The sequence below is a fragment of the Callorhinchus milii genome, unplaced genomic scaffold (genome assembly GCF_018977255.1).
Source record: "Callorhinchus milii isolate IMCB2004 unplaced genomic scaffold, IMCB_Cmil_1.0 Scaffold2, whole genome shotgun sequence".
Classification (NCBI taxonomy): Eukaryota; Metazoa; Chordata; class Chondrichthyes; order Chimaeriformes; family Callorhinchidae; genus Callorhinchus; species Callorhinchus milii.
The window spans coordinates 65,467,545-65,495,504 of record NW_024704743.1 but is presented as its reverse complement, the minus strand read 5'-3'; the positions used below and the strand labels follow the sequence as shown (position 1 = coordinate 65,495,504).

General features: G+C 40.3%; 1 protein-coding gene across 3 annotated transcripts in view; it reads right to left on the bottom strand.

Moving 5' to 3' along the window:
- LOC103181200 (tensin-3) overlaps positions 1-27,960 on the bottom strand; it is a 261,229-nt gene that overhangs the window by 179,957 nt on the left and 53,312 nt on the right. The window contains exon 1 of one of the 3 annotated variants that reach the window (XM_007897498.2): positions 10,042-10,071. The exons of the other annotated variants lie outside the window; for them this stretch is intronic. Coding sequence (XP_007895689.2) covers positions 10,042-10,065 — 24 coding nt within the window. The 5' untranslated portion in view covers positions 10,066-10,071. Of the gene's footprint in view, positions 1-10,041; positions 10,072-27,960 lie in introns of those variants that run through there. 3 annotated transcript variants of the gene reach the window in all.

Here is a 27,960-nt window from a genome sequence, read left to right as displayed (position 1 = left end):
GGTAGTATGTTCTCTACCAAGAGAAGACACGAAGATCAAAATGACAAAACTAGCTGGTGAAATCCTTGACTTGATCTCCCTAGTATCCATGTTATTGCTGATCAGCCCATGTTATTAACAGTGTATCCAATTTTGTGTGTCACATACACATTACATAAATACCAAACAAATGTTTATTCTGGTCCGATTAGACTAATGTTGTAATGCCCCAAAGGCCTTCTGAGAAAAGAAAGTGAAAGAACTTGCATTTTTATAGAGCCTTATTGATTGGAAGGTCTCATCGGCTTTATAGTAAGTATTGTCAAGTGTAGTGACTTTGTGTAGGCAAACAGCAGCACAGCAAAATCTCATAAAAAATTATAAAGTGAATGATCGATGTATCTGGAGGATTATTGGCCACGTCAAAGGAAGAAACTCCCTTCTCTTTCCAATAGGGTCATGGTGTCTTTAACAGCCACCTCAACAGTTAGGTGGAGCCTCAGTTTAATGTCTCATGTGAAAGACTGCATCTCCAACAATATTGAGATCTTAACAATGGATTATTAGACAAAAGTATGGGCTCAAATCAACAGTAAAAGCCACAACAACTTGCATTTACAGTAACCTCCTGATATATCATCGTTCCAAGGAAAAAGAACTCAGTTTCCCTATATCTGGAGTAACTCGAGGGCAACTAGGGCACTGTGGCCAGGAGATCTTACACTAGCACACAGTGTGCAGTTTCGATGCCACACCTGGTTGTCAAGTACCAGCGAAATAGGCAGGACACATGCAATGAATATTTAACATTAGACATTTTGCATTATGTTTGTCACTGATTTAGATTTCCTGTCACTTCCTTTGAAGGGTTTATAACACATTCCATGCAGCTGACAGCAGAATCAGAAGTCCTGTATTATAAAGGGATTTTCTCTCACTTTTCCAGATGCATACGAATGACATTTCTGCGGATAGCTCTTTGGACTAAGTTAGTTTAACTTTCTGAGGTCTACCCCACCTTCAGAAATGAACACCAGCTTACAATTACAATTCTCCATTGTTTTCATTTTCATGTTTTCCTCCACTAGGCTGCTCACCGCGAGAGTTAGTTTCGGGACTGACACACGGCATGGCTGGTTGGGTATCTTGGTGACATTTTCTTGCGGTAAAGGTAAGTTCACTTTGATGATCTGTTCAATATTTTACTATCGGGGATGTGTAGAATGCAACTTTATACATTATAAGCAGAGTGACGAAATAAAGGGGGAAGGTCCCTTATTCACATTTTGCATGAGAAACAGCCAGGAATTGATAGCAAGGTGATATAAGCCATGCTCGACATAAGCCATTGTTTTATTATTAGGAGTTCACTGCATAAAGCATGCTACACGTGGATATATCTCAGAGCTTTATACCAATATAGCACAATCTTCTGATCCAGAGGCAAATGCATCATCATGCCTCAGTTGGTAGCACTCTCGGCTCTGAGTCAGAAGGATGTGGGTTCAAGCCCCAAGTCAGGACATATTGTCTAAGCAGACACCCCAAGACAATGCTGCATTGTTGGAGGTTCTGTCCTTCAGATGAGATGTTAAAGCGAGGCCCCTGCCTATTCAGGTGGACATTGAAGATCCCATGGCACAATTCAAAAAAAGAGTAGGGAATTAGTCCCGGTGTGCTGGCCAACAATCCCCCAAATAAAATTGATCATTCACTTCATCGATGTTTGTGGGACATTGTTGTACACAAATTAGTTGCCATGTTGGTCCACAAAACATACAGTATTTCCTGTGAATCGCTTTGGACATCCTTTTAATGTGAAAGGCACTATACCAAATGTAAGGACTATTATTTTTATTATTAGTACTAAGAACAATAATAACTGAACCAACAACGGCACCATCTGGTACAGCACTAGGTCATGTAGAATGGAAAGTCAGGATATCACTGATCTCGATAGCTGAGGTGTTACAAATGGCTTCGGAATTCCTGAATTTGGGAGTAGAAAATCAGCCAGGGTTCCCACTACTGACCACATTCCAAAGAGACCGACCGGGAGACGTGCACTTGTGGATGTCGGGTCAGGATGGGACAGGGCTCGGTTATGATGACCTTCACTGTCAAACAGCCTGCCAACACTCTCTATCCAGGCTCACAGATTTGAGGCCATTTGATGAGGTGTGTGTGTGGGGAAGTTGGGGTGGGGGGGGGGGGGGGGGAACTGCAGGAGAAGAACAAAAGTTATGAAGTCGGCAGTATAAACCCGGCTTTCCGCTTCTTAATCCCTCTACTGCCGGCAGCTAAGTGGCTTCTCCACTAGTAGAAACATAGCATTTGAAGTAAAATCATAACCAAAGTTTTGAAGCTTCTTGAACATACCATCCCCTTTGTCGTCCCAGAACAATAGGCAGATCAGAAGTCCATTTAACAGCAGCAAATTGGGTTTAATTACACAATTCAGACAAGAATAGAACATTCCAAACCAAGATTGCTGCATATATCATCAGATTAGCTTGTAATTCTCCACATTATTTAGCTGTAACCTAGTATCCAAAGTGAAGCAGAATGGAACATTTTCTCCACAAGTTAACAGGGAAACCTCAAGCAGCCTAAAAGCTATATAAAAGCCAGCACAGTGCCAATCTTGACCACCAACTGGGGCTCAAAATTAAATGAGAAAATGACTTATGTAGCACTTCAGACCTCCTGCAACTGAGCAGAATGTGGAGAAACATAAACTCAGCGAGGCATGGGGTCAGAGCCAGACACAGCAATTTAAAATATTTTAAACAGTATCATCTGGATTCCTTCCTGCCTTCATAAAGCTGACATAATGAACAATGCACAGTGCTGACACTGGCACCGGCACACTACTCACCTTGAAGCACAGTTTAAGGATAATGGGTTCTGTAGAACTACCCAATTTATTTTACCTAAACACTTAACTTTTCACCCAGTCAGGGAGATTGAGTAGTGGGTGAACACAGTAATCCCAGGTTCGTCTGGCGCTCATCAAAGGTCCATACCAGTAATCTCTTTGGATTGAGTAACCTGACTGGCTCATTTACTAATGGCCTGTTACATTTTATTAATAATAATAATAATCCTTACATTTGATACAGCCATATAGGTTCTCCCACAAAATATACAGTCAATTCACTTACAGTATATCTATGAAGCACTTGAGATGTCTCGAAGACGTGATAAGGCGTGATATATCAAATGCAAGGATTATTATTCTCATGTTGTTGAGATGACTCAAAGTGCTTCACAGAAAATACTGTAAAGTGGATTGACTGTGTATTTTGTGGGAGAAACATGACAGCCAGTTTCAGAAGAAACTCAACCAATCAATGATATTAAATAGGACAAAAGATATTGAGGTAGCACACCCTATATTATCTCCAGGCACTGGGTTTGAAAGCAGCCCAAACTATGAGGACAAGGTTTCTCTCTGTTGCCTTGTGAATGACCGCCTAGCCAGTGTCTGTTGAGTTCCTCAACGGCGATGGCCCAGAACAAAAAAAAGTTGCCATTTAAGACTTAAGATTTTCCCAAAATTTTGCATTACAATATTTTAAGACAATGGTGTCCTGGCTAAGAATTCCTCAAATGCAATTGGTTATTCACTTCATGGCTGTTTGTAGACCACTGCTTGCAAATTTGCTGCAGCGTTCAGCTACAAAATACACAGTCACTACAGTTTACAAGATACCCTGTGAAGAAGCAATATCAAATGTAGTTTTTTTTTAATATAAGGCTAAAGCCAGCTTCAGCTCACTATGCCAATGTTTTTTTTCTCCCCCACCCACCAGTCCATTCTGGTTTATGATAAACAGACTGGGGAGATTTGGGGCTTGCTATAAGCTGCAGCAAACTGGGTGGCATCCTCACTATTTAGCAGAGCTGAGGTCGGGACCTTGTAATGAGAGGAAATTGTGAATGTAAACTCACCTCCTACCACTGTATATATTTAAAACACTGCCTTATTAGAACACGAACATTCAATGGTGGGCAAGGAGATTAATGTGTGTGTAGGGGTGGAATTCGGTGAGCACAACCTTCCTTTGTTTAAAAAAAGCATCTGACATAATGGTCTTTACATAGATTAGATATAGTAAACATTTTAACTAGGATAAACATGAAGAGGTGAACGATGAGGTAATTTGGAAAAATCTACTGAGGAAGAGATGAGAAGATAAGTCTTTCCCCAACTAAAAATACAAATTTATTATTAAATTATTCACTTACAACACTGTATTACTTTTTCCTTTACCTCTGCACACCTTTTTGCTCAGCAGTCAACAATAATGAAGTTAGTGTCAGCACTGCTGAGAGTTGGAAGGTTGTGGATACAAGCCCCACGTTGGGACTTTGAACTCAAAGTCTAGGCTAACACCGCAATGCAATGCTGAGGGTGTCCTGGATCATCTGAGGTTCCAACTTTCAGATGAGACATTAAACCAAGGACCCGTATGCCTGATCTGTTGGACATTAAATAGATTGTAGTGAATATGTGTTGTGTCTTGCAAACAACAACAACAAAATTACATTTGCATAGTGCCTTTCAAGTTGGGATAACATCCCAAGGTGGCTGGGCATCATGAGCAGCCTTAAGAAACTCCCTTCTCTGCTACAATGTGTGTTAGCCTAGACTGACTTCAAAGTCTCGACTTGGGGCTTGAACCCACAGCCTTTTGATTCAGAGATGAGAGTGCAACAAACCTAACCAGACTGACACCCAACTTTGTTGTAGATCCGGTGAAGCACTTTGAGACGTTCTGACATGATAAGGTGCAAAAACAAATGTAAGGATCATTATTTTACAATTTCTAAATGCCATTACCAGAATCTGTTCTGCAATTTATGTCTATCATGAGCAAGAACAATTGAAAACGGTATTACTACCTCTATTTGCCATTATCACAACTTTTTGCTCAGTTCCTTTCAATGAAGTGACAACTGGCCAGTATCTCCAGATTCTGTTCTGCAATTTCTGCCTGGTGAATTTGTGATCATGAACTGTAACGTATGTGGAACATCAGCCTGGTCGGTCTCCCCAGCAGTTCCCTTCAAATGCCAAAGGAGAAGTGATGTTTAATCTTGTTCAAACATTTTTGCAACTAATTTCATTGAACAGGCAACCATGCCTTTCAAGTTTATAACCATTAAAGCAAAGAATCCCATCATGTGGCTCCTAAATGTCTCCACAAATATGCTGCTTATCATAATTGAGAGGCCTTCAACTCAATGTTTTTTGTATGTGATAAAAGGTACAAAAAACAGACTGGGTTTTTGGAGTGCTTAATGCTGCAGTCATTTGGCAAGTAGCAACCTCTGAAGCTCAGGGCTTGAACACTGAACCAAGTATATGTAGCTTCAGTTTGATAGAGGCCTTATGTATAATTTAACAGATGCTAATGCTGCTACAATAGTACTGAGCATTGGAGCACTAATATTCACAAAGTGGGAGAATGCAGATTTGCAGACAGAATCAAGTAGGGGAGTCGATGACTAGGGGCCACAGTTACAAAATAATCACAAGAGAGAACGAAGATCTTAGGCAAAAATGTTTCAGAGTTGTAGGAGTGATGAATTCACTGCCAAGTAAGGTGGTAGAGGCAGAGTCCATTGTGGCTTTCAAGAATCGGTCCATCTTCAATGCACNTTTTTTTGTGGTTCTGGGTCAAACCCCAAACTGAAGCTGTGAGTGATAGAGGAGCAATTAGTTCTTTGGGAAAGGTCAAGAAAAGGTGAAGAGATCAGGAATGCAAAAGTCCACAAGGCATCAACAATGGCCAAGGCAACCCTATCCACCCAGACGAATAAGGTGAAGATTGGGAGCAGTTAAGCAGATGGATTTGCTTAACTAATATGGACACACATAAGGTTGGAACAGGAAACATGTATAAACATGGGTGCTCATTAATAGATTCAGAAGGAAACCTAATGGGTATTATTATCGACTGAAAGTTTCCAGTTAATGTGAAGTTAATATCAACAGATAAGGTCATATCTCAAGGTTATTGCTCTTAGTTCCTGTCCAGAGCCTCTGACTTCCAAATGGATGTCACTGAGAACAGGATTGGTTGTGATGCCCTTCGTGGTTGAATAGTTATCCGATACTCACTGCCTAGGTTCACACAAAAATACCCACATAGACAAGGTGTCAGAACATTGCTGGTCCGTTTGGAACTATACCGCAGAAAAGGTTAACATCAACAGGCAATGAAAAGATACCTTTCCTGGAAAAGTAACCTTATTTCTTGATTTAAAATTCCACTGTTCTGATCTTTTGATATTTGTTCTCTTCTGCTTTTACAGTCTGTAAGCATTGGAAGAAAGCAGACAGTCTGTGTTTATAGAGGAATTTGTCATACAGAGTGATGTAGAAATATGCTGTGGTGCTCTTGAAAAAATGTCACAGCTGTGGAAATGATACCGCAGAGATCCACCTGATGATAACAATAATAATAATGATACTAGGAATGAGAGGTTACATTTGTAAAGGAGACATGAAAAGTTGCAAGAGTTTTCGTTGGAACAGAAGAGGGTCAGGGGAGATATTATAGAGATTTTCCAAATTATGAATGGTTTACAACAGCTTTGTCACAACCCAAACCAAAAAAATGCAAGTTGTCGTTTTGATATTGTAAATAGAGAAAGACTATTTCCACTGTCTATTTCAGTAAGTAATTTGCAAGACGACAAAAAGTTAAGTTTCTACTAAAAGAAAAAAGGGGAGCTTGGAAAAATGCTTTTTATCCAGAGAAGCATTACAATGTAGAATGATTCACTAAAAATACAGAAACTTGAGTTCATATCAATACTTAAGAGGAATCGGATAAACAGCTGAAGGGGGAAAATGCTTTGCTATGGGAAAAGGATTTCAGTCATGAGGGCACACAGCACAGTCCATTCTGTCCTCACCCAACATCCACACAGGCTAAATAATATTCCAGCAAAGAGCTCTCCAGATACACCGTTTCTAAGATTAACCTTCTTCCAACTGAAATAAAACTACCTTTAAGAGAATTTTTTTCACAACTTCCTCACCTTCTCACAATGCAATTGTACAAAAGATAGGAAAACATTGGCACAGCAATGACATCGTTTTTTTCCCTATACCGTGCTCCAACTCAGCTGTAAATACTTTATTACGCTTTAAAGCATTTCCCAGAAGCCGTTTGCATTTTGCAGGACCAAGAGAAAATCTTAATTTTTGTAGATTTGCAAATGTAGGTCACACAGATTACATGTACAGTACAAAAATATGAATAATGTGGCACTCAAGTAATGTTCTCTAAATAGCCTGGATTCACACCAAAGCAATGCATCCCAGGGCTATCAGTAAAGGAGGAAAGAATGTCCAGGAATCCCACTACTAGTGCTGAAATGTAGCAACCAGTGGACATCATATTGAGCTCAACTGATCCTGCCACTCACTCAAGGCCTAAAGACTCACACAGGAAAAATGAAGATTTGGGTGATTGGTTGGCACCTGTGAAATTGTCCCGAGTATGAGTTAGTACCTTCAGCAGCGGAGGAACCAGGCAGACAGCAAACTGGGGCAGCAAAGATAACTGGACGCTCAGCTATTTTGATTAGTTGAACTACATGAAAGGATCTGTGGACAGAGCAGGGAATTTGGATTATAGTGGGTAACTCTGGAGAAGAATCTAACACTAGTATCAGTTTGATGGGTTTAAAAGCTTTCTCCAATGCTGTATTTTCTAAGTGGAAATTGAGGCAGTAAAAAAAACATTACATTTAGTGGAGCTGCAAATCTACTACAGCCAACACAAAAACAATACACTGTGATTATAACACTGCATGTCTTGAACCAAGTTAACAGTACTATACAGATTAATCCTCTATAGGCTTAATTCCATGGTATGTGCTGTTGCATATTAAACAGTTTAATTCTTTTGTAAATTGCTATTAACAGCATAAGCTTCAAGGGAGCCATGGCAGAAATGTGTGCACATTAACAACTTGCTCTATGAAAATTTACTGAGTTAAAGAATCTTATGGTTAAAAGTGCAGGACACAGTTCCTTCCAAGGCTGAACATTTTTTGGCACAAACGAACAAGTATATAGTACAGACCACAGTGGCTTTCAAATGTATTTTTCGCACAAAAGAACACATATTATTCTTTTGCTTCTGATAGCTAAAAACAAGCATCAGTGCAGTATTAAGTCAGATTATTTTCTGTTTATGTTTGAATACTGCATGTGAATGTTTATCTTATCTAGTTTTATGGTAGAAGAGATCATTATTGAACTAGAAGCCCACAATAAACTGCTGCGCTTAAACATTTGGTTGTTACAAAACGTGACCATCAGACTTGAAAAACTAACAGCAAAAATATGTTTTCTTTTAAAAAGAGACACTTCACAGTAAGCAGATGGAACACCCCTGCACTGTCACTCAACGATGCCCTGCAGCAATGCTAGACCACACATGACACAAGAAAGGAATGTGGTGCTTCAGGTGCTATGGAAGTCGTCAGTCTCCAAATTGTCAGAACATGGCGGTGTGCAGTTTGCTCTTTTTTAAGAAAAAATTGGCTGTGCTGTTGCATTGCGATCTAATCTAATGCATTGGAAGCAAAGAACAAAAAGAGAGGCTTTGGAACACAATGTAGACTGCCCATGTATCCACCACTTTTTACAATACAATTTATATAGCACCTTTCACATCACAAATAAAACTGAAACAACCTGGTCATGATAAGAGAGACTGCGCTCGGAGACGCTGTCCTGCATGCAGGGTGCTAGATTAATGCAAGTTGTTGCTTCAAAAATGTGGGAATCTAAAATAAAATCTACATCTGATGAAGGGATATACCTGAGAAGTTAACCCGCCGTTGTCTTCCAGATACTGATCGATATTTGCTGCTGTTCATTTCCTGCCCTTTCCGCTTTATTTTTTAGTCTGAAATCAGCTTCTGCCTCAACCATATTGTATTACATTCTTCTGGAGGAGTTATGGGATAAATGAGTTGGGGTTTGGTAATCTGTAAATCACTCTCACCCAACCACAAATATATGAATATTTACAAGTAACTACTGCATCTTGGAAGCCTTGAAAATGAGACAGAATTCCCCCTTCCTCATTGGTGCTTTTGATCCTAGCTGTAAAATTGTAATTCTTATCATTGACAATACAGTGCCATAGATAACCTCAGTCAGAGGTCACTACAGTAAAAGTAAATTCCAGTGGTTTAAACCCATTGACATGAAATTCAACTGGGTTACATTGGAAAGTGAACCATCACTGTACAAAGTAGTTCAATAGAGAACCAAAGACTAACTGAAGCTTCTCAGAGGAACATTGCAGTACATGTAAATTTGCAATCCTCACACAAGTGAATACAGTCAATGTGACTACTCAAGTATTATGCACATTGAGTAATGCACTCATTTAGGAGATTACAAAAGGTATTAACTTTTGATTATGCAAGTTGCGCAACAGGTAACATAGTTACCTCAACTAAATGATAGACTAACATAGCCACTAGTATTTTAGGCACTATCATTTTATGGTAGATTAGCACCAAAACACCAACAAAAGTATGTTCAATTTTAATGTCTTTTAAAATGCAAATTGAATCAGATTTCAAAGATTTGTTTGAAAACAAACTGCAAAGTCCCCTCCCTACCAAATGTTCCTGCGCCTTTTTTAAAAAAAAACATTTTATGTGCAGAAATATAAAGGGTTTTTCACTCTTTTGTCTGCTCACAAGAGACATAAGATTGTACCAGTTTTCTTAGTGCTACTAATTAGGTGGGATATAGGCTTTTCCTGCAAGGCAGTTAGTGGGAAAACAAGTTAGGAATACACACAGCTGAACGCTTTGTAGTCCAGAGCAAGATGTAACATGTTTTGTAGCATGTAACATTCCAAAAGCAGCATTTTAAACGACATAAGAAGCCCAGCTTTGAGCTTTTAACACAATGAAAAACAAAAATCACTCAAAACATAAAGGAGTAAATGATGGTAACTAACTATTTTTAATTTTTTTTAAAAAAACAAGTTTATTTTCAAAATAAATTACCTGTTCTTTGCTCATCGAGCGCATACAGTAATATTGCATTTCAGGCCAATGCAGCACTTAACTGTAAGATATGACCTAGAAAAAAATAAGTACACATGGGAATATGAGATCAGTCCCAAACCTCTACTCTGTAAACAATACCTCATTATCTCTCTCCTCCCCAAGGTTTCAGAGGAACGCATTCCAAAATGGATTAGGCTTTTCGTCCATCACATTTAATGGAACACACATGTTTAACAGACCTGCAGTAACCTGTTGCCATGTTTTCCCCCATTTCTTTTGGCCATTCTACTTTTCGATTAAAAGAAGCTCCTTATAAACGCAATGCTAGAAACAGGTTGCTCACACCTGTACTTCACGTTATCAGATTGAATCACTCAGTCACTTAAAAGCAACACGGACCTTATAGTCAACAATTCAAAGCACATTTCTGTTATCATTAAACACAGGACTGAGGGCAAACAGATAAAAATCAGACTCAAGGAAGCACAGGCAGTCATGAGACTCTACGCCAGGGGACAGCTTATTTCTCATTAACAAAAGCTCACTAAACCTGGCCTTCAGGCTACGAAAAATACCTGGTTCTGACGGACATAAACACGCAGTGATTGATGAGGCTTTGTTCAGCAAAACCGCAAGTAAATGGTTTACAGCTGCACTACAATATGATTTGCTTTGTTACAGAGAAAAGTGCCATAATTTAGCAAATAAGGTCAACTCAAGATCACCGTTTGTGCACAAACTTATGAACGACAATTGCATAACATTCCAAAGCTACTAAGTTAGAATGTAGTTACATGTGCAGGTATTACAGTTTAGCAAAATATGGATTACTAAAGCAAAAATTCAGAAACTATGAATTGAAGCACCAGATTCAAGTTTGTCCATTATCATTTCTTGAGCACAGTTAGTTGCTTCTTTCATTCAAGAAAGGTCTGCAGTTAATATTATATAACTTACCTTCAGTGCAGGACTCTAACAATGCCCTGCTCGATTATTTGGCAGGTAAGAGATGAAACAAAAAAATAAGACCATTCAGCATTTGATTAAAATAAAAGGGCAGCTTGCTTCAGACTCTGAAATCGCTGAACATGATCAATACTGTAATGTATAGCCTCTGACCAGCTGGCTCAGTGAGAGAAAATACAATGTGCTGTCTCAAAATCCTGCTCTCAGCCCAAAGTAGCTCCGGCTGGCAACTCATACAAGCCACTTCTGTCTATTACCCACAGCCCCCTCTGTTGGCTGTGTCGCTCACCAGACTTCCTCCCTCAATTACAATGAATTTTTCGGATACCAGAGGCTCTCTCTTAGGATAGGTGGGCAAACAAGAGTATAAATCACGCTGCTGTCAGGAACAAACACTGGATGTGGTCATTCTTTCAGTCTTGACATACAAACCTAATCTTTTCTACACATACACAAACACAAAAAAAAACTATGGTGTACCATGCACTTCGATTTTGTCACTGAACACTTTTTAAAACTCCAGTTTTTGTTCACTAAGCAGAATTGCCCTGTAGCCTAGGGCACCTGTGGAATGGGATGTTTAATATACACCGCGTGGGCAGGACCCACCAAAAAGAACTGATAAGGTTGCTTTCCTGAACTTTCACACTTTTAATTCCGTCGCGGCAGATAAAGAATAATCTGTTGAATATCATGTTCCAACAAGATGTTTGCCTTACAGAGATAGAGAGAAAAAGCTTTCGGCTTCAGTAAAGTTAACCATGTTAAAAAGGATAAAGGAATGTCTTTAAAAACAGTTTAAAAACAGTTCTTTTACTGTGATGAGTATATTTCACTCAAAAATTCCAGGGCCTCACCTGAATGAGTGCCTCAAATTTATTTCCTTCTTCCACTTGTTTTGGAGGTGCAATGGAACAATTTCCTGGGGATGGCGCCGAGGGGGGGGGGTGGGGGGTCATTTTCCCTACATTTATGTATTCACTCCAGAGTCCAGGTAGCTAGCTCCTTGTGTGTAACATATCTAAGATTGCTACAATAGCAAAACACGTCATTGCAAAGTGCATTGGAAATTCTGGAAACTTAAAGAGGACAAAGACCTTCTCATAGGAGAACAATTTAGGACTGAAGATATAATAGTGATGATTGTCACATTACTTTCTGCATTCTTCCCTCTGTATCCTAATAATACTCTCATTTGATATAGGGCCTTTCGTATTTGAGGATGTCACGGGATTTGCTTTAAAGTGTAGTGATTGTGTACCTTGTAGGCAAACGTGGCAGCCAATTTGCACATAGCAATGTCTCACAAGCAGCCATGAAGTGGAATGATGAATTTTGGTTGGTGGATTGTTGGCCAAGGACAAGAAAAGTAGAAAAGGATAGACGTGCTTGACATTGATAAGCACAAATACCTACACATATTTACCGAGAGTTTAAAGAGGAAAACAACAACAACGTTACGCATTCATTTCACTCTCCTACTGGTAAAATAATCTCGCAACTCGCAATAACAATGAACATACAGATCATAGTTCACTCATTTCCTTGTGACCCAGAAGCAACAATGAACTTGTGATTGATTATGCCACTCGTGCAGGTAACATAACAGAGAATAAAGTTAGTGCATAACATCTATTGAACAATTTCTGTGGACAATTATGACCAACCCTAATAATACTTCAACTTTATTAAGAGGAATCCACAGCGGGACTTGAACTCATAGTCTAAGCTGACACTCCAATGCAGTGCTGGTGGGGGGGATGTTGCATTGTTGGAGGTGCTGCCCTTCAGATGAGATGTTAAACCGAGGTCCCATCTGCCTGTTCAGGTGGATGTTAAAGATCCCATGGCCCAATTCAATAAGAGAGGGGAGTTTCTCCTGGTGTCCTGGTGAACAAACCTCCAAATACAATTTATCACTCACTCCATGGCTGTTTGTGGGACATTGCTGTGCGCAACTGGCTGCCCAGTTCCACCCACAAAAATGCTCAGTCAATCCGTTCCTTTCGCATCAGAAAGACGTCTCAAAGTGCTTCACGGGATTTACCGTAAAGTGTAGTGATTGTGTATTTGTAGACAAACCCAACAGCTAATTTGCAAAGCCCCATACAAACTGCTATGAAGTGAAAGACCAAATTTGAAAATACTTGAATTTTACAGCTGCTTAACCCAAATATCAAAAAGACAACTCAAATTGCAATCTCAACCACCCAGATCCTATTATATGCGCTCTTGAATTCTGCTTCTTACATTCTCAATCAATTGTAGCACTTTGCTCCTCCATTTCAAAGCAAATGTAATTAATTTTAAACCTTATGAAGCTCTACAACAAAACTGAAATCTCTGGATTCCAAATGAGAGCTGTACTATCATGAAAAAGTAAAAGTTAGCTCTACCACAAAAATCGTTATTCCTTATATACTCTATGATCAAATTTCATCAAAGACATAGAGTAGGGTAGGAATCAACTCATCAATGAAACTCCTTCTTTTGATGAGGTTCTGCTTCCATAATTTTCAAAAGCTGAAACAAGTTATTAGCTGCTTCACTTAAGATATTAAAAGAATATGAAGCTATTGACTGCTATGTACTTATTTCTCATGTCCCTACTGAAACAAGTGACCATTTTATTCACCACAGACAGAAGACATTACCACATACAGAAGACACCAGCGCTTTAATGGAATAAATAAGTTTTACCAAGCTGAGCCATCAAGGTTTGTCGAGCAAAGTAATGCCCATAACGAAAACCCTTTTATGTCCCTGCACATCAGTGCTGTTGCTTTCTCAGGGTGTGTCCAAGTCAGGTTTTAAGTGCTATTTAACATGGGTTTATTTGTGCTCAGTCAATCAAAGACTGGCGTAGCACCTCAAAAATTCACATGTTTGAAGGCTTTTCAAAGTAAAGCACAGCTATGTCCATATGCTCACATGCACCACAATAACATAGCTCCTTTTCTAATGCTCACCTATTGTGTGATTGTTTCACAGTGGCTTAATCCATGACACTGACACCTGAAGCTGAGTCACTAATGCCATTTGGCCACCACTGTTAGCACAAGGTAGCTTGGAGTCACACAAAAACAGTTCACAAAGCATTAGTAATTTAGGTCAGGTACATTTATTGCTCCTTTCTCTTAATAAAATGAACTTAAATATCAATGGTTTCATTGAAACTTCAACAGAAACATAGCGTGAGGAGAAGGGCTTCATTATTTCCGTGAGCAAATAATTCAACTCCAAACAACATTTGTGATATATCCTTCTTGTTATTATTGAGAAAAAAATGGAAAATCAGACTCAGCTCTCGTTGAGTTTCCCCAATTCATTGGTCTGGTTTTACTTACAGACCTCAGTATCAGGTGAAACGTTCACTACTCTCTACATCACTGATTCTGTTACCTTAGAAACTCAATTGAATAAAATTTTAGAGCACAGAGACAAGAGAAGACTCTCTCTGCAAACAGTCTCTTCATAGTGTCTAATTGATTTAAAACCACAATCTGCAATATATCCTTCACTTACTTTCTTTAACAGTGAAACAGGATCCATTCTCTGCAGAAAATATGATACTGTAGTCCAGTCTTTTCACTGTCCATTCTTTACTATTCCCAATTCAAAGTGACCTTTGATCCCATTATTCTTTTTATTAACGTCATCTCATGTTTTATCATTCCCCAGAGTTTTTTTTTATGTCAAACATTATCTCCAGCCAAGTAGATGGGTTACACATTTCCTCCCGAGCCTCCGCAAATGATGTTCCAGCTTCCATGGGGTACGTACGAATAGTCTGAGCAAGCTAGTCCTCTGATTGTCCTTTCCTCCCTGTGGGAAGACCCCAACCTCCACTCATAACACTCAAATCGTAACACAATTGAGACTGAGAACTTCCAACGATGGCAGAAGGGAAACCACATCCTAGCATTATAACAATATGGCATCCTCTGATTTTATTCTTTTGATTTCCCCCTCATATATTTAACTGCAAATACAGCAGCCAATTGCTGCTCAAGCTCCGCACTTCCAACTGGTGGAACCACCACTCAATGGGAAGAGATGTGTGCTCGAGCTGTGGGCAGAAAAATTGTGACAATGTAGCTGAACTGGCTCCAGGATAAGAAGTTTGGCAACAGAATGTCAGAATTAAGTCCATCTTCTGTGGTGGTCGCAGTAGGAGCTCCAAACTAATTGTGTGATCTTGTGGTTGGAAATAAATTGTTGGAATGAGGCTATGGAGAAAATACCTTGTGTTTCCATGGGTAGGTCACATAAATGGTGTTCTCTACAGGCAGCACACTTCACCCTTAGGTGCTCTTTCTGCCATTGAAGCATCACTTCTGTTGCATCTTTTCCAACCAAATACATTTTCGACCACACAGACCATGTATCCAACCTGGAACCTTCTCGTTTCAAACATCGCATGCCATGTAGTGCATTTATTGAATGAGCCATCAGATGAGATTGTAGTGCTAGAAATGCAAAAGGATGTGATGAACTACAGCAAGATTCAGTTTCACAATGTGCAACATCCTGCCAAAGATTAAAATGATTACTTAAACCTGATCCTTCACAGATGAAACCTTGTTGAGTGGGTCCAATTGCGCTTAAGGCCATGTAAATTACCTGCACATCTCTGTCACTCCGCACAAAGTTCTTACACTTACAGGATGAAGTACAATATATTGGACATCATCCACCTCAGCTCTTAAATTTAGAGGCAGCCTTCAGTGTCTTCCCATTTTTTAAATAAAGGTTCTCATCCTGCTGTACTTCACATTATTCATTTATTTTCTGAACATTAATTAATGTTCCAAAGACAAATAATTAATACAAGCAAATCTGCATTCAGTAACACCACATTAGCCAAAAACAAAAGATTGATTTTTCAACAAGGAAGCATGAAAATCTACAGCCAGTGAAACAATGCCATGATGTGTTTCTGTCTTTGTCTCGCGATTTTATGCATAAATTATGCCAAAACACCAGATATTTTAAAAACACCAAGAGTGCAAGACAAAACAAACTCCATCATAAACAAACAGAAACAAGTCATTAACAATGACCTTCAAAATGTAATCCAAGAAGCATACTTAGTGCAACAAAAACCAAAGAAAACATGGGAAATGGAGGATTTAATGGGCCCCACATGAATGACATGGTCAGCAAATTTTCTCCTATCATTCCACTCATTTAAAGGAGAAGCACAGTGAGATTCTATTTATTTGAATGGTATTGTCGATTGGTGTTGTTACTTCAGTAAGATTGCAAGCTTGCCAATTCAGATTGATAGCCTCTACTAACAACCTCTGCAAATAACTATGAGAACATGTAACAAATTTGCAGGTAATATTTGTACAGAACTTCACTGGTTATATAACAAATGCTTTGCATAGAACACTCTTCCTTCTTTGGATTTCTCATGTCTGTCTGTCTGTCTGTCTGTCCACTATCAGCCTTGTTAATTTTAATTTTACGCCCTTCCTCCCCCTTCCTGCACTCAGTTCAGTCATGTTTACCTGAATATTTAGTACACTTTTGCAGTCTTTCAATCATTTAAAATGTATCTTCTTTGCCATTAATGTTATTTCTGATGATCTTATTTTGCTAAAACAACCTGTGGGAGGAAAATCTAATAAATGTTGGCTAGAATCAAAGAATCACCTAAGAAAGGAAGGAGCAATGGGGTAGAAATTCCCCCTGGGTTTAGACTTACTCTATTAACTAACCATTTCAGAGTCCAGAATTTGGCAAATTGTTTAATTCAGTTTTAATTTTAAATCCCATTTTCCTACAAGGAGTTTGCAAAGAAAAAAAAATCAAAATTAAAGAAAGTCTTTCCGAAGACAAATTCTGGATACCCTGAAGTACAATGTTAATAAAGTAATGATCCTTCAATTTTGATATAGTGTTATTCAGGAGAGGAAGAAATCTCAAAATACTTCACAGGAGATACTGGAAAATGTAGGGACTGTATATTTTGAAGCAAATACAGCAGCCAATGCCCCATGGCAATGACCCACAAATAGCCAAAAAGTGAATGGTCAGTTTTATCTGGGGAAATGTTGGCCCAGACACTGGGAGAAAAAACTCCCTCTCGCTTCAAATATTGCCAAGGAATCTTTAATGTCCATCTAAAAGATAGGTGTGACCTCAGTTTAATTTCTCATTCAAAAGATGTGACCTCCAACAATACAGTGCACACCCAGCATCTTGACTCTATGAGTTTCAACTCCCAACTTGGGGTTTGAAAACATAACCCCATGTACTCAGAGGCAAGAATGCTACCAACTTAACTAGACAGACATTGCAAAGTAGCATTGAACACTGAAAGTCTACAATCCAAAACTTTAACTTAGGTTGGTATTAAATTGAAAGACTGGCTTAAGATTTATCACTATCCAGTCAGCTTTATAGCTAGTAAATCTAGAGCCAAGTGGAATTTTACACCATTTGCTCCATCTGAAGAATTGAAAGAAGCAAAATTTCCTTTGCTCCATTACCATGTATGAATTAGATCAAGGTTCAATGATTCTGCAATTGCATTGCAAGAGGAATGAAGTTTTCATGCACTGAGATGGGTGAGCTGAAAGAGGCTCAAGGAAGCAGGGTTGAGTAGAGTCAGATGATGAAAGGGGAATGTCTTTGATATCCTCCAACAGTCCCCCCAATATAGACAAAGTTCTCACTGTCACCAAGAAGGTACTACACAGAGGCCAGTTGTTTTGCTGCGAAGAACGAATAACTTGCGATTGGAAAAAGGGAGGGATTGGTCAAACATTATTGGAGAAATGTGTTATGGAGACAAAAATTCTATTAAGATAGGGAATCAGTAGCAGTAAAACTATGAACACATTTACTGTGCAGTGGATGACAACTAAATGGTGGACAGATGGTTATAAGATCTTTACATTCCACAAACAGCCCAAGCCTTTCCCCCTTTATCTCAATTGAAATTTAAAGGAGCTTTATATTTGTGTACTGTTCTTACGTTTACCATGCTCTTGGGCAGAATAATTTAATCAAAATAAAACTTTTATTTTAAAATGAACCAAGATCAATCTCATACAGAACTTTGCAGACACCAATTTGAAACTGCCAAGTCATTTGAATGTCACCACAAAGTCAGTTGTTTTGTTGTTGTTTTGCTGCATAGAATGAACAACCTGCGATAGGAAAGAGGGAGGTGTAGAGTGGCTCAGTGAGGTGTAGAGTGCACCATCCAAGGATGCACACTCCACCTCACTGAGCCAGTCCAGAACCTGGCATCTTGTTTGACCCTCAACTGTCTTTTTACCCCACATCTGTGCCATGACCCACTCTGCCTTCCCCCACCTCCGCAACAACACCGGCTTCACCACTGCTTCTCTCCTCAGGCCCCCGAAACCGTCATCCATGAATTCATTTAATCTAGGCTCAACAATGCTAACCCCCTGCTTATCGACCTCTATCAATTGATGTCTGAGTACGTATTTGCTGGATAGCCATAAGTTTAATTACTTCTGCACAACATGTGCAGTAAATTTGTGAAACCTGACCCATTGCTTCTAAACCCATGTTGGTTGTTCCTTTAGCACCCATACTTTTTAGATGAGCATTATACAGTATCAACCTATAAAATGCAGTCATGCATTCCGGCCACTGACCTACAGATTACTGACCTACATTTCCCAGGCTCGTGCCTCACTACTATTTGGAATAACGGACTGACAAGTCATATAGTATAAGCCATACAAAGTAAAGCTACAGATGTAACAGGGCAAACATGAAGTGACTGATGGTTTGTTGATTAACGTTTCACTGTAAACAAATACTACATACTTTATGGAAAGTGCTAAATTCTTAATGTATAGGCTTTCATGATAATTTCTCCAAATCCCAAATTTAACTAGCAAGAAATTAATTTTTCTGGTTTATTTGCTGAAACATTGTGCCTAAATACAGGCATTGACTGACTCAAGTTGAAGCACAGATATACAGTAAAATACTTTTTATTTTATTTTTATTTTATTTTATTTTATTTTATTTTAAACAGACAGGTTGGTAGGTTTAAAGATTCGATTTCAGGACCTGCCTCAGCAACCAATGTGCTTCAGAATGCATCTTCTTTGAAAGATGCGTTGAATAACAAAGTTCAGTTAAGACATGAGAAAGAGCATACAACAGTGCAGTTCAAGCTAGCATGGAATAAAAGAGGAAAGTTTAGAGAAGCAATGACTAATTGATAAAAATATGAAATGTTGGAATGAGATGATCAAGGCCACAAGTGAAGGAAGGTTCACCCATTGCTCAATATGTTAACATCAGTTAGTGCATTCCAGAGTAACTCTTTGTGCATGAAATGTTCTATATGTTAAGGTGCTGGATTAAATGCAAAAAAAAATTGTATCATTTAAACTGGCTTTTGTTATATCCTATCACAGAATGCACGACAGATGTTGAAGAGGCTTCCCAGTGTGGAGGCAAATGTCAAGCCTTGGAAAAATTTCAGAGTCATAGAGAGTTAATAGTTACCGAGAACAAAGCACAGGACAACCTTCTTAAAATGACCCCCACCCCCAGTTTCACTTAGACAAACTAACCAGAAATGCAAAACACAAAATAATGATCAACTTCCAGGTTGTCAGATAGCTGCTGATAGTACTTCCTGCGTACGGCAAACATGTGTAATTTGCACACGAAGTGTCTTTAATGTCACTTTCTGCGTGCTGCACCTGTACGCTAAACACAGAAAACAGCACTAACATCACTTCACAAAGGAAACAACGGCACTGATGCTTTTTGTGCATCTTGCGCAGGTACAGTACACAGGGAACGAAGTTACCAACACTTCTGTGTCACTAACTTTGCTTCCTATGTACTGTACCTGCATGTAACACACAGATTGTAGTCACTACACTTTACAGTATAATCTGTAAAGTGCTTTGAGACGACCTCCCAACATGAAGGACACTATATTAAATATAAAAATTATTCTTGTTGTTATGTTGTCGTTATTATTCTTGTTGTTATTTATGGAGTCCTGTAGCTCAGTGATTAGAGCACTCGCTTTGCAAGTGAGAGACCTGAGTTCAATTCCAGGCAGGGCGAAACCTTGGGCAAGTTTCCTTACTCCACACGCCTAATAATAATCCCTCCAAAAACAACAATAAATTGGTCATTTTCAATCTACGACTGTTTGTGGGACATTGCTGTGCGCAATTGGCTGCCGCATTTGCCCACAAATATACAGTCAATTCACTTTACAGTGTGTTCTGTGAAGCGCTTTGGGACGTCCTCCCTACGTGAAAAGCGCTATATCAAATGCAAGGATTATTATTATTATTAAGTGACGTCAGTGACAACCACAAACCCAGCCATTTGCTTACAACCCAGGGCTGGAGAAACTGGGCCCAGATAACCACAATATAATGAGACTGCCCTATACTTGGCATGAAAGAAGAATTAGATTCTTGCTTCAGCAGTGGAGAAGATGGAATGATTGAATTAATACACTGTGTCAGTGTTACAGCTCCTCTGTTGTAGGGTTCTTCTCTAGTTCCATTCCTTTGCTCTTTTCCTATATTCTTTAATCAATTTCCCTCAAATATTTTATCCAATTCACTTTTAAATGCTGATAAAGATTCGGCTAAATGTAGTGATGGACTCGACTCACTTCATTTGAGATCAGAGGAGATTGTGAGGTTTTGAACATCTACAAAGGAGGATTAAGAGTGAATTCATCAAAGGTAAGAGGTACTGTACTTTTCTCGACTTGCAAGAGACATGAAGAATTGAAAGAAATGTTTCATTGCCTCAAAAGACACGAAGGAGATCAAGGTTAAGTGACTGCAAAGGGAATGAAGGTCATCTGCACTTAGATTGCGTGATCTGAAAGAAGTTGATGAATGGAAAGTGGGAACATCAGCAAAAGAATAATGAGGGTTAGGTCAGCCCAACCATAACATGGAGGTAGTTTTGAGCTGGAGGTTAATCAATGCTCAGCCCTACCAGATGAAAGGGACACGTATGCCTCAGACTACTTCGCACTCCTGACAAACAGTTCTGAATGCTCAGATCAGTCATGAATGCTCTGAAAATTTAAATCAGGTCCAAGGGGAAGAGTCTTGTCCTGTCAATTTATTCCAGGACAAGAACATTAAAATTAAATCCTATAGGGAAATGTCATGCCAATACAAAATGATCTGTCCTCTGTGGTTCACAGCCATCAGCTAATCTTCTGTACACACTGTGAGCATAATCTAATGGGAGTATCAACATCAACAGTTCAATTTGAGCCTCAGGTGCCTGATGGCTTGATAACCTCCAATTATTTTTGAGGCAACGAAACACCCTTCATTTTCCTGACCTTAGAGAACTTTCTCCATGTTATGAACTGTATTTAAGTGTCTGCCTTTAAAGCAAAGATCTCATTGATAAGCAAATGCTTTGACTGACCTTTTGAACCAGAGGAAAAATGTCTTGAAAATTATAGGTCAAAGCCGTCATATTGGGACCCTTACATGATGAAGTCTTTACTGAGGAGAAGCCTCCTCCACAGTTCTCAGAATTGTATTAATTCTATATTAGAACAAGTTACATTTACATCATGGTCTTCATGGAGGATGTCAACCAGGCACATCACAGAGACAGCGTCAGAACACTGATCAAGGGAGGAGAGAAGTCATAATATTAACGTCTATCATGCAAGTCCGGTATACTGTGTAAACACTGGGGTCTATTATACACATTTTGTAAACCATGTGTAAGGTCTATTCTGCAAAGTGTATAAAAGACACGAGTAGCGCAGATGGAATCACAGGTTCTCTGAATCATGATTGTTGATCAATGAAAAGGTCAAATCTGGTTCACACAAATCACATAATTGACTTTAGCATTGACACATGGTTTACACAAGGCATAAAACAGAACCCAGCGTCTACAATGGCATGTTTTTACATTGCAGTTCTGGCTGCTCGAAACTGAAGCTGTTGCTACACCACTTAGATATCAGCCTGTACTTCCAAATGGTCCTCATGGGAAAATATCTGCACATGTATAAAACATCATTAGAAATTTATTTTCACCATCCTTACTCAAAAGACATGAGGGAGGCTGGAGAATGCATCTGAGTATCAAGTGACTGCTCCAAGCCTCTATCTTGGTTCTGCTACCATATATTATTTGGGTAGCAGACTTGGCAAAAATGCTCATTTCTAGTGATGTTTTACCCCTTGGGATTGGTTGCTCCAAGCTTGACCTTTTCATTCCAGAGTACGAAGAGTTCCACTTCTATTAAAAGTAAAGCCAAACAAGTTACTTTTATGGTCATTTTGAACTCCACTCTTAAACTAAGTCCACAAATTAAATTAAAATAGTTTTGAGAAAAAGAAAAAAAGAACTGCATAGAGACCTAAAGGGAGATGGTAGAACCTTGTCACATCAAGCCTCGATTACGGGAACTCCCTCCTCTTCGGCCTTCCCAACTCTTCCTTTCACAAGCTGCAGATCATCCAAAACTCTGCAGCTCGTGTACTCTCACGCACCAGGCTCCTTGACCCCATCACTCCCACCCTCGCCCGACTCCACTGGCTCCCCATCCTCCAGAGGATCGAGTTCAAGATCCTCGTCCTCACCTTTAAGGCCATCCATGGCCTTGCCCCCTCCTACTTCTCTCTGACCTGCTGACTCCCTACCAACCTGCCCGCTCCCTCCGTTCAGCGGGCTCCGGCCTGCTCCATGTCTCCCACCCGACCCGCCCTACCATCGGTGGCCGGGCTTTCAGCCTCTCTGCCCCCACACTCTGGAATTCCATCCCACAGTCCCTTTGCCTCGCTTCCTCCCTTGCCTCCTTCAAGGCCGGTCTCAAGATCCTTCTCTTCGACTGTGCCTTTGGTCTCCCTCCCACCTCTCTGCCTTCCCTCAAACCTACACCACCCCTCCCCCATGCTCGGGCCCCAACACCTGACTGTTCAGCGCTTTGGGACATCCTTCAGACGTGAAAGGCACTCTATAAATGTAATTTTGTTGTTGTTGTTGTAGAGGCACTTACACGTTGCTTTCAAATATTACAGAATGGTGCACAATTATTCAATGACAAGTCAGAATGCAGTCAATTAGTTCTCCCGATCTCTTGAATGCAAAAGACCTGAAACATGCAACAAAGTCTGCAAAGAAAATAAAATTGATTGCTATTGTTAAATAAATGCCTTTAAACAAATGGTGAAGTCAATTTTATAAGTTAAAGTATTTAAAAAATGGATGAAACTAGGCTTGAAAACAAAGAATGTGTCCTTCCATGATTTGTGATTCAAACCAGTGATCTTTCCTTGAAAGACTGTTAAGCTCTGCTTAAATGGTTTTAACAGTGCGTGTATCCTGTGTGAGGTAATGTACATTGGGACATATTTTTACAGAAGGTATAAGTCTTCTGGATAGCTACATAGCCTCAGTGCAATAAACCAAGATTTATTGCGGTTTGGACACATTTTGCAAGTCTGCTGGAAAAGAAATGTACAGTCTCGGATTTTTTAAAAAACGTATCCTTGGACAAAGATTTGCACTGCAATATTTTAGTGTGTGTAGCAGAATCGTCCGGGGGGAGGAGTAAAAATTCCACAAGTCCGAGATCAGTAACCAACTGTTTTGGCTCTGCATTAAGTCTGACAAATCCATTGATAGTTATGTTATGTCTCCCTCGTATTCACACATTTTCTACAGCCAGGTTATTAAAAATTCTTCTCTTCACCTCAATAAGCATCTAAATTACATTGGTAAAAACAGAGTTGTGGTTGTCTCGGAAACTAAGAAAATGTTAAATTTATAGCTATAGTTTCTAAAATGAGACTTCACATGGACACACACACAAGCTACCCTCTCTGTAGCTTTCTGCAAAATAAATTGCCACATTAGCTATGCATTGGTGAGGTATATTCCCAATCTCTGTTGTGTTAATATGGGAAAGCAACAGAAATCTGGCTCAATTACACGATGACTTTCACATAAGAGAACATTTCAAAACACTTTACATGGATGATTTGGGACATTAAGTTAGGTGGAAGAGGAGTAGGGGAGAATTAATCAAGTACATTTTGAGCAGGATTTTGAAGACCGGGACATAGGTTAGGATTTGGGATAGAGTTGTTGAAAGTTTGGTTGAAAGCTTGATTTTTAATGATGATTTGAAGGAAGCAATGGATGTCCAGCTTTTTGAGTTTGTGAAAAGAAGGAAGTGGATAGCAAGCAAGGCTTGGAGAAGTTTGTACAAGTAGGGTGGTGCATGGGAAGGGATTTGAAAACAACAACAACAACAACAACAAGATTCCATTTATAGAGCGCCTTTCACGTCAGGAGGACGTCCCAAGGCGCTGCACAGTTGGGTCATGACCCGAGCAGGGGGGAAATGGTCAGGGTGAGGGGAGGGAAGGGAGGGAGAGAGGAGGGGGGAAATGGTCAGGGTGAGGGGAGGGAAGGGAGGGAGCGAGGAGGAGGAAGAGAGTCGAGAGGGGAGCTGAAGGCACGGTCAAAGAGAAAGGTTTTGAGACCGGCCTTGAAGGAGGAAAGGGAGGAAGCGGCGAAGGCACTGGGGGATGGAGTTCCAGAGCCTGGGGGCTGAGAGGCTGAAGGCCCGACCACCGATGGTAGGGCGGTTGGGGCGGGGGACGTGGAGCAGACCGGAGCCTGAGGAACGGAGGGTACGGGCAGGTAGGTAGGGGGATAGTAGGTTGGAGAGGTAGGAGGGAGCAAGGCCGTGAATGGCCTTGTAGGTGAGGATGAGGATCTTGAAATCAATCCTCTGGGGATGGGGAGCCAGTGGAGGCGAGCGAGGGTGGGAGTGATGTGATCGCGAAGCCTGGTGCGGGACAGTACACGAGCTGCAGAGTTCTGAATGACCTGCAGCTTGTGGAGGGAGGTGCCGGGAAGGCCGGCGAGGAGAGAGTCAGCACATGAAAATAAAATGTAACAACAACAAATTACATTTGTATAAAACGTAAGAGAAGTCATTTCCAAGCCATACACACTTTCTCCAGGTCACTTCAGCATGAGAATGGTAGAGTATGCAAGCTGGTGGTTAGCTGATGGTACTGACAGCAATGGAGAGGCAGGGTGTTCTTTAGCAGGGAATTAATGGAAAAACTGGACGTCCTTGAAAGATGACATTAGCCTAACCCTGATGTTGAGTATTTTGTCATCATTTGGGAAATTATCCTCAGTACTGACATTCCCAAAAGCAAATAACATGTGGGTACCTGGTGCAGTACTGCAGAATTATGGTGAACCAAGGAGTGCTTTTATTTTGGCTATATACAATGTGGTTGCTGTATTATTGCGAGGCCGCTTGCAATCGTAGGGGCACCGAGAAGGGTAACTAGATTGATAACTGGAAATAACCACCTGAGTTATGAGGAAAAGCTGGGAATTTTCATAAAGAAGTGTTGGGACTTTTTTTTCCCTATGGATCTGGCGGATTGGGCTTTTCTTTGCTCGAGTTGTGTCTGAACATCAAAAGAAAAAGACAAAAAGATTGCATTTGTTTAGCACCTTTGACGTCGGGAGGACGTCCCAAAGCGCTGGACAATCAGTGTTTCGGACCTGAGCTGGGGATCGGGATCAGGGAGGGTGGAGTGCAGGGGGAAAGGAAGGTGATCGATGGCGCGGTCGAAGAGGAGGGTCTTGAAGGAGGCAAGGGAGGGGGCGAGGTGGAGGGACTGCCGGATGGAGTTCCAGAGGGTGTGGGCAGAGTGGCTGAAGGCCCGCCTGCCATCAGGTCAGTCCCTACCAATTAGTTGCAACGGACGCCAAGCAGCCCAGACAATGGCAAAACAGATAAAACACCTCAGAGAAATTAGGGGTGCCATTAGTTGCGATCCCACAACCTAAACACACCATTACACAAGGGAGAATAACAAATAAAACATTTAATATCTAAACATAGATCCTTGGTTTGCTTAGTTAACTTAATTAGCTGTTGTGGAGTCAATTGCAAAAAAGCTCTCTGCTTTAAGATCAATGGGGAGGTGGGGGGAAATTTATACCAAGGTATTGTCCAACTCTTAAAACTTCTGATTCCCAAGTGCACATTTATTCCCCATACCCAAAGTCTGGGCAATATCCTTTCTCCGTGTATCTCCTCTACTTCAGTGAAGTGCTACGTAAGTATGTGAAGCTATTAACATTCTTCGGGTTAATTCCATTATGGTAGGGGTGCCACTTTTCTTTGTTCCATGCTTTCAGAGTTTTCACTGATGATGCAATGTTTTTAGAAGTGTGACTGATATTACCAGAAGCTTCCTGTAGTTCATTTCCTTCTGTTGACAGCACAATATCATCAAATGCACGGTGCCATCTTTCTGTCTGTGTGCTATGCAATACCACCATGCTGCTGTCAAGTGCATTCTTGGGATGTAATTCACCACAATAGCAAGTGTGATGGTAGATTGCACACATTAACAGACAGATGTTATTTGGATTCAGTTGGAGTTCTTCCTTTTAATTTATATAAACCATAGGTACATTGATACCTAGTCTGCATTGCAAACTTCAAGTAAGTACCATGCCATTACCATCTTCATGAATTTGGAGATTAGTGGAGATTACCACATTTCCTTGTGAAGTTTACATCTGTTTAAAGAGACTGACAATATTCAGGACATTTGATCCAACCATAATCCACATAATTTGCTGGGTAGTGCCTTAGCTTATCAATGAAGAAAAATACTCAAAAGCCTAGTGTCCCCCTCTCGAAGACTGCCAGCCCAATGTCACAGTTTACCATTAAAAAGTGTTGGAAGAATGTAGGTCCACCTCTGGCCCATTCGATATGATAAATATAATTTGGACTCCAAAATTGGCGCAATGACTTAAAAACTGACTCTCATATTTGCTTTCAGTGCAAAAAAGACCAGAGGGTCTATGCTAGAGAAAGTCTTGAGCCTTTACATAGCCTTTACACTGACCCTTGTTCACCAGACAACAGATAGGGTTTCAACTTCTGTACAGAAGGACAGAATTCCAGGAAACATCTGGACAGTGTTACACTGGACAGTAAGAGAGTTCCAAAGAACAGGGTCGAGGTGGCTCAAAGCTCGACCATCTGATGCAGACGTGTTGGGGGATGTGCAATAGACCCAGATTAGCAGAGCGGAGTGAGTGGAACTTCAGGAGATCCCAAAGAGCTAGGATGGGGCAAGGCCAAGGAGGCATTTGAAAGTTTGAACAGGGATCTTGAATTGAAATCCTGGAAATAGGAAGCAAGTAGAAAATGGTGAGATGATGGTGATAGGCCTGCAGAGTCAGAGAGTGAGTGAGAGAGAGAGAGAGAGAGAGAGAGAGAAGGCAGAGCAGCGAGGAGAGCATTGATGAAATCAAGTTTGGAGGTGATAAAGGCGTAAAAGCATAAATATTTGGTTTGGGAAGAAGCCACTGGGGTGTTCTGTAATATTGCTTTCATTTCTAGCAGAAATATAGAGTCCCAGATAAGAGCCTCTTGTCATACCCCTGTGGTGGTGTTCCAATCATGAGCTAATGGTGAACTGCATTGCATAGAATCATAGAATTATACAGCACAGCAGGAAGCCATTTGGCTCATCATGTCTGTACCGACTCTTTGAAAAGAGCTATCCAATTCAATCCCGCTCCCCTGCTCTCTCCCCATAGCCCTGCAAACTGGTCCTCCCCAAATAATTATCTAATTCTCTCTTAAAAGTTATTATCAAATCGGCTTCCACCACCCTTTCAGGCAATGCATTCCAGATCTGCACAACTCGCTTTGTGAAAAAAATTCTCCTCACCCCCCCTCTGTTTCTTTTAACAAAGAAACGGTTCACCCTATCAAATCCCCTCATAATTTTGAAAACTTCTATTAAGTCTCCTCTTAACCTTCTCTGCTCGAAGGAGAACAATCCTAGCTTCTCTAGCCTCTCCTGAGAACTGAAGTCACTCATTCCTGGTACCATCCTGGTAAATCTCCTTCTC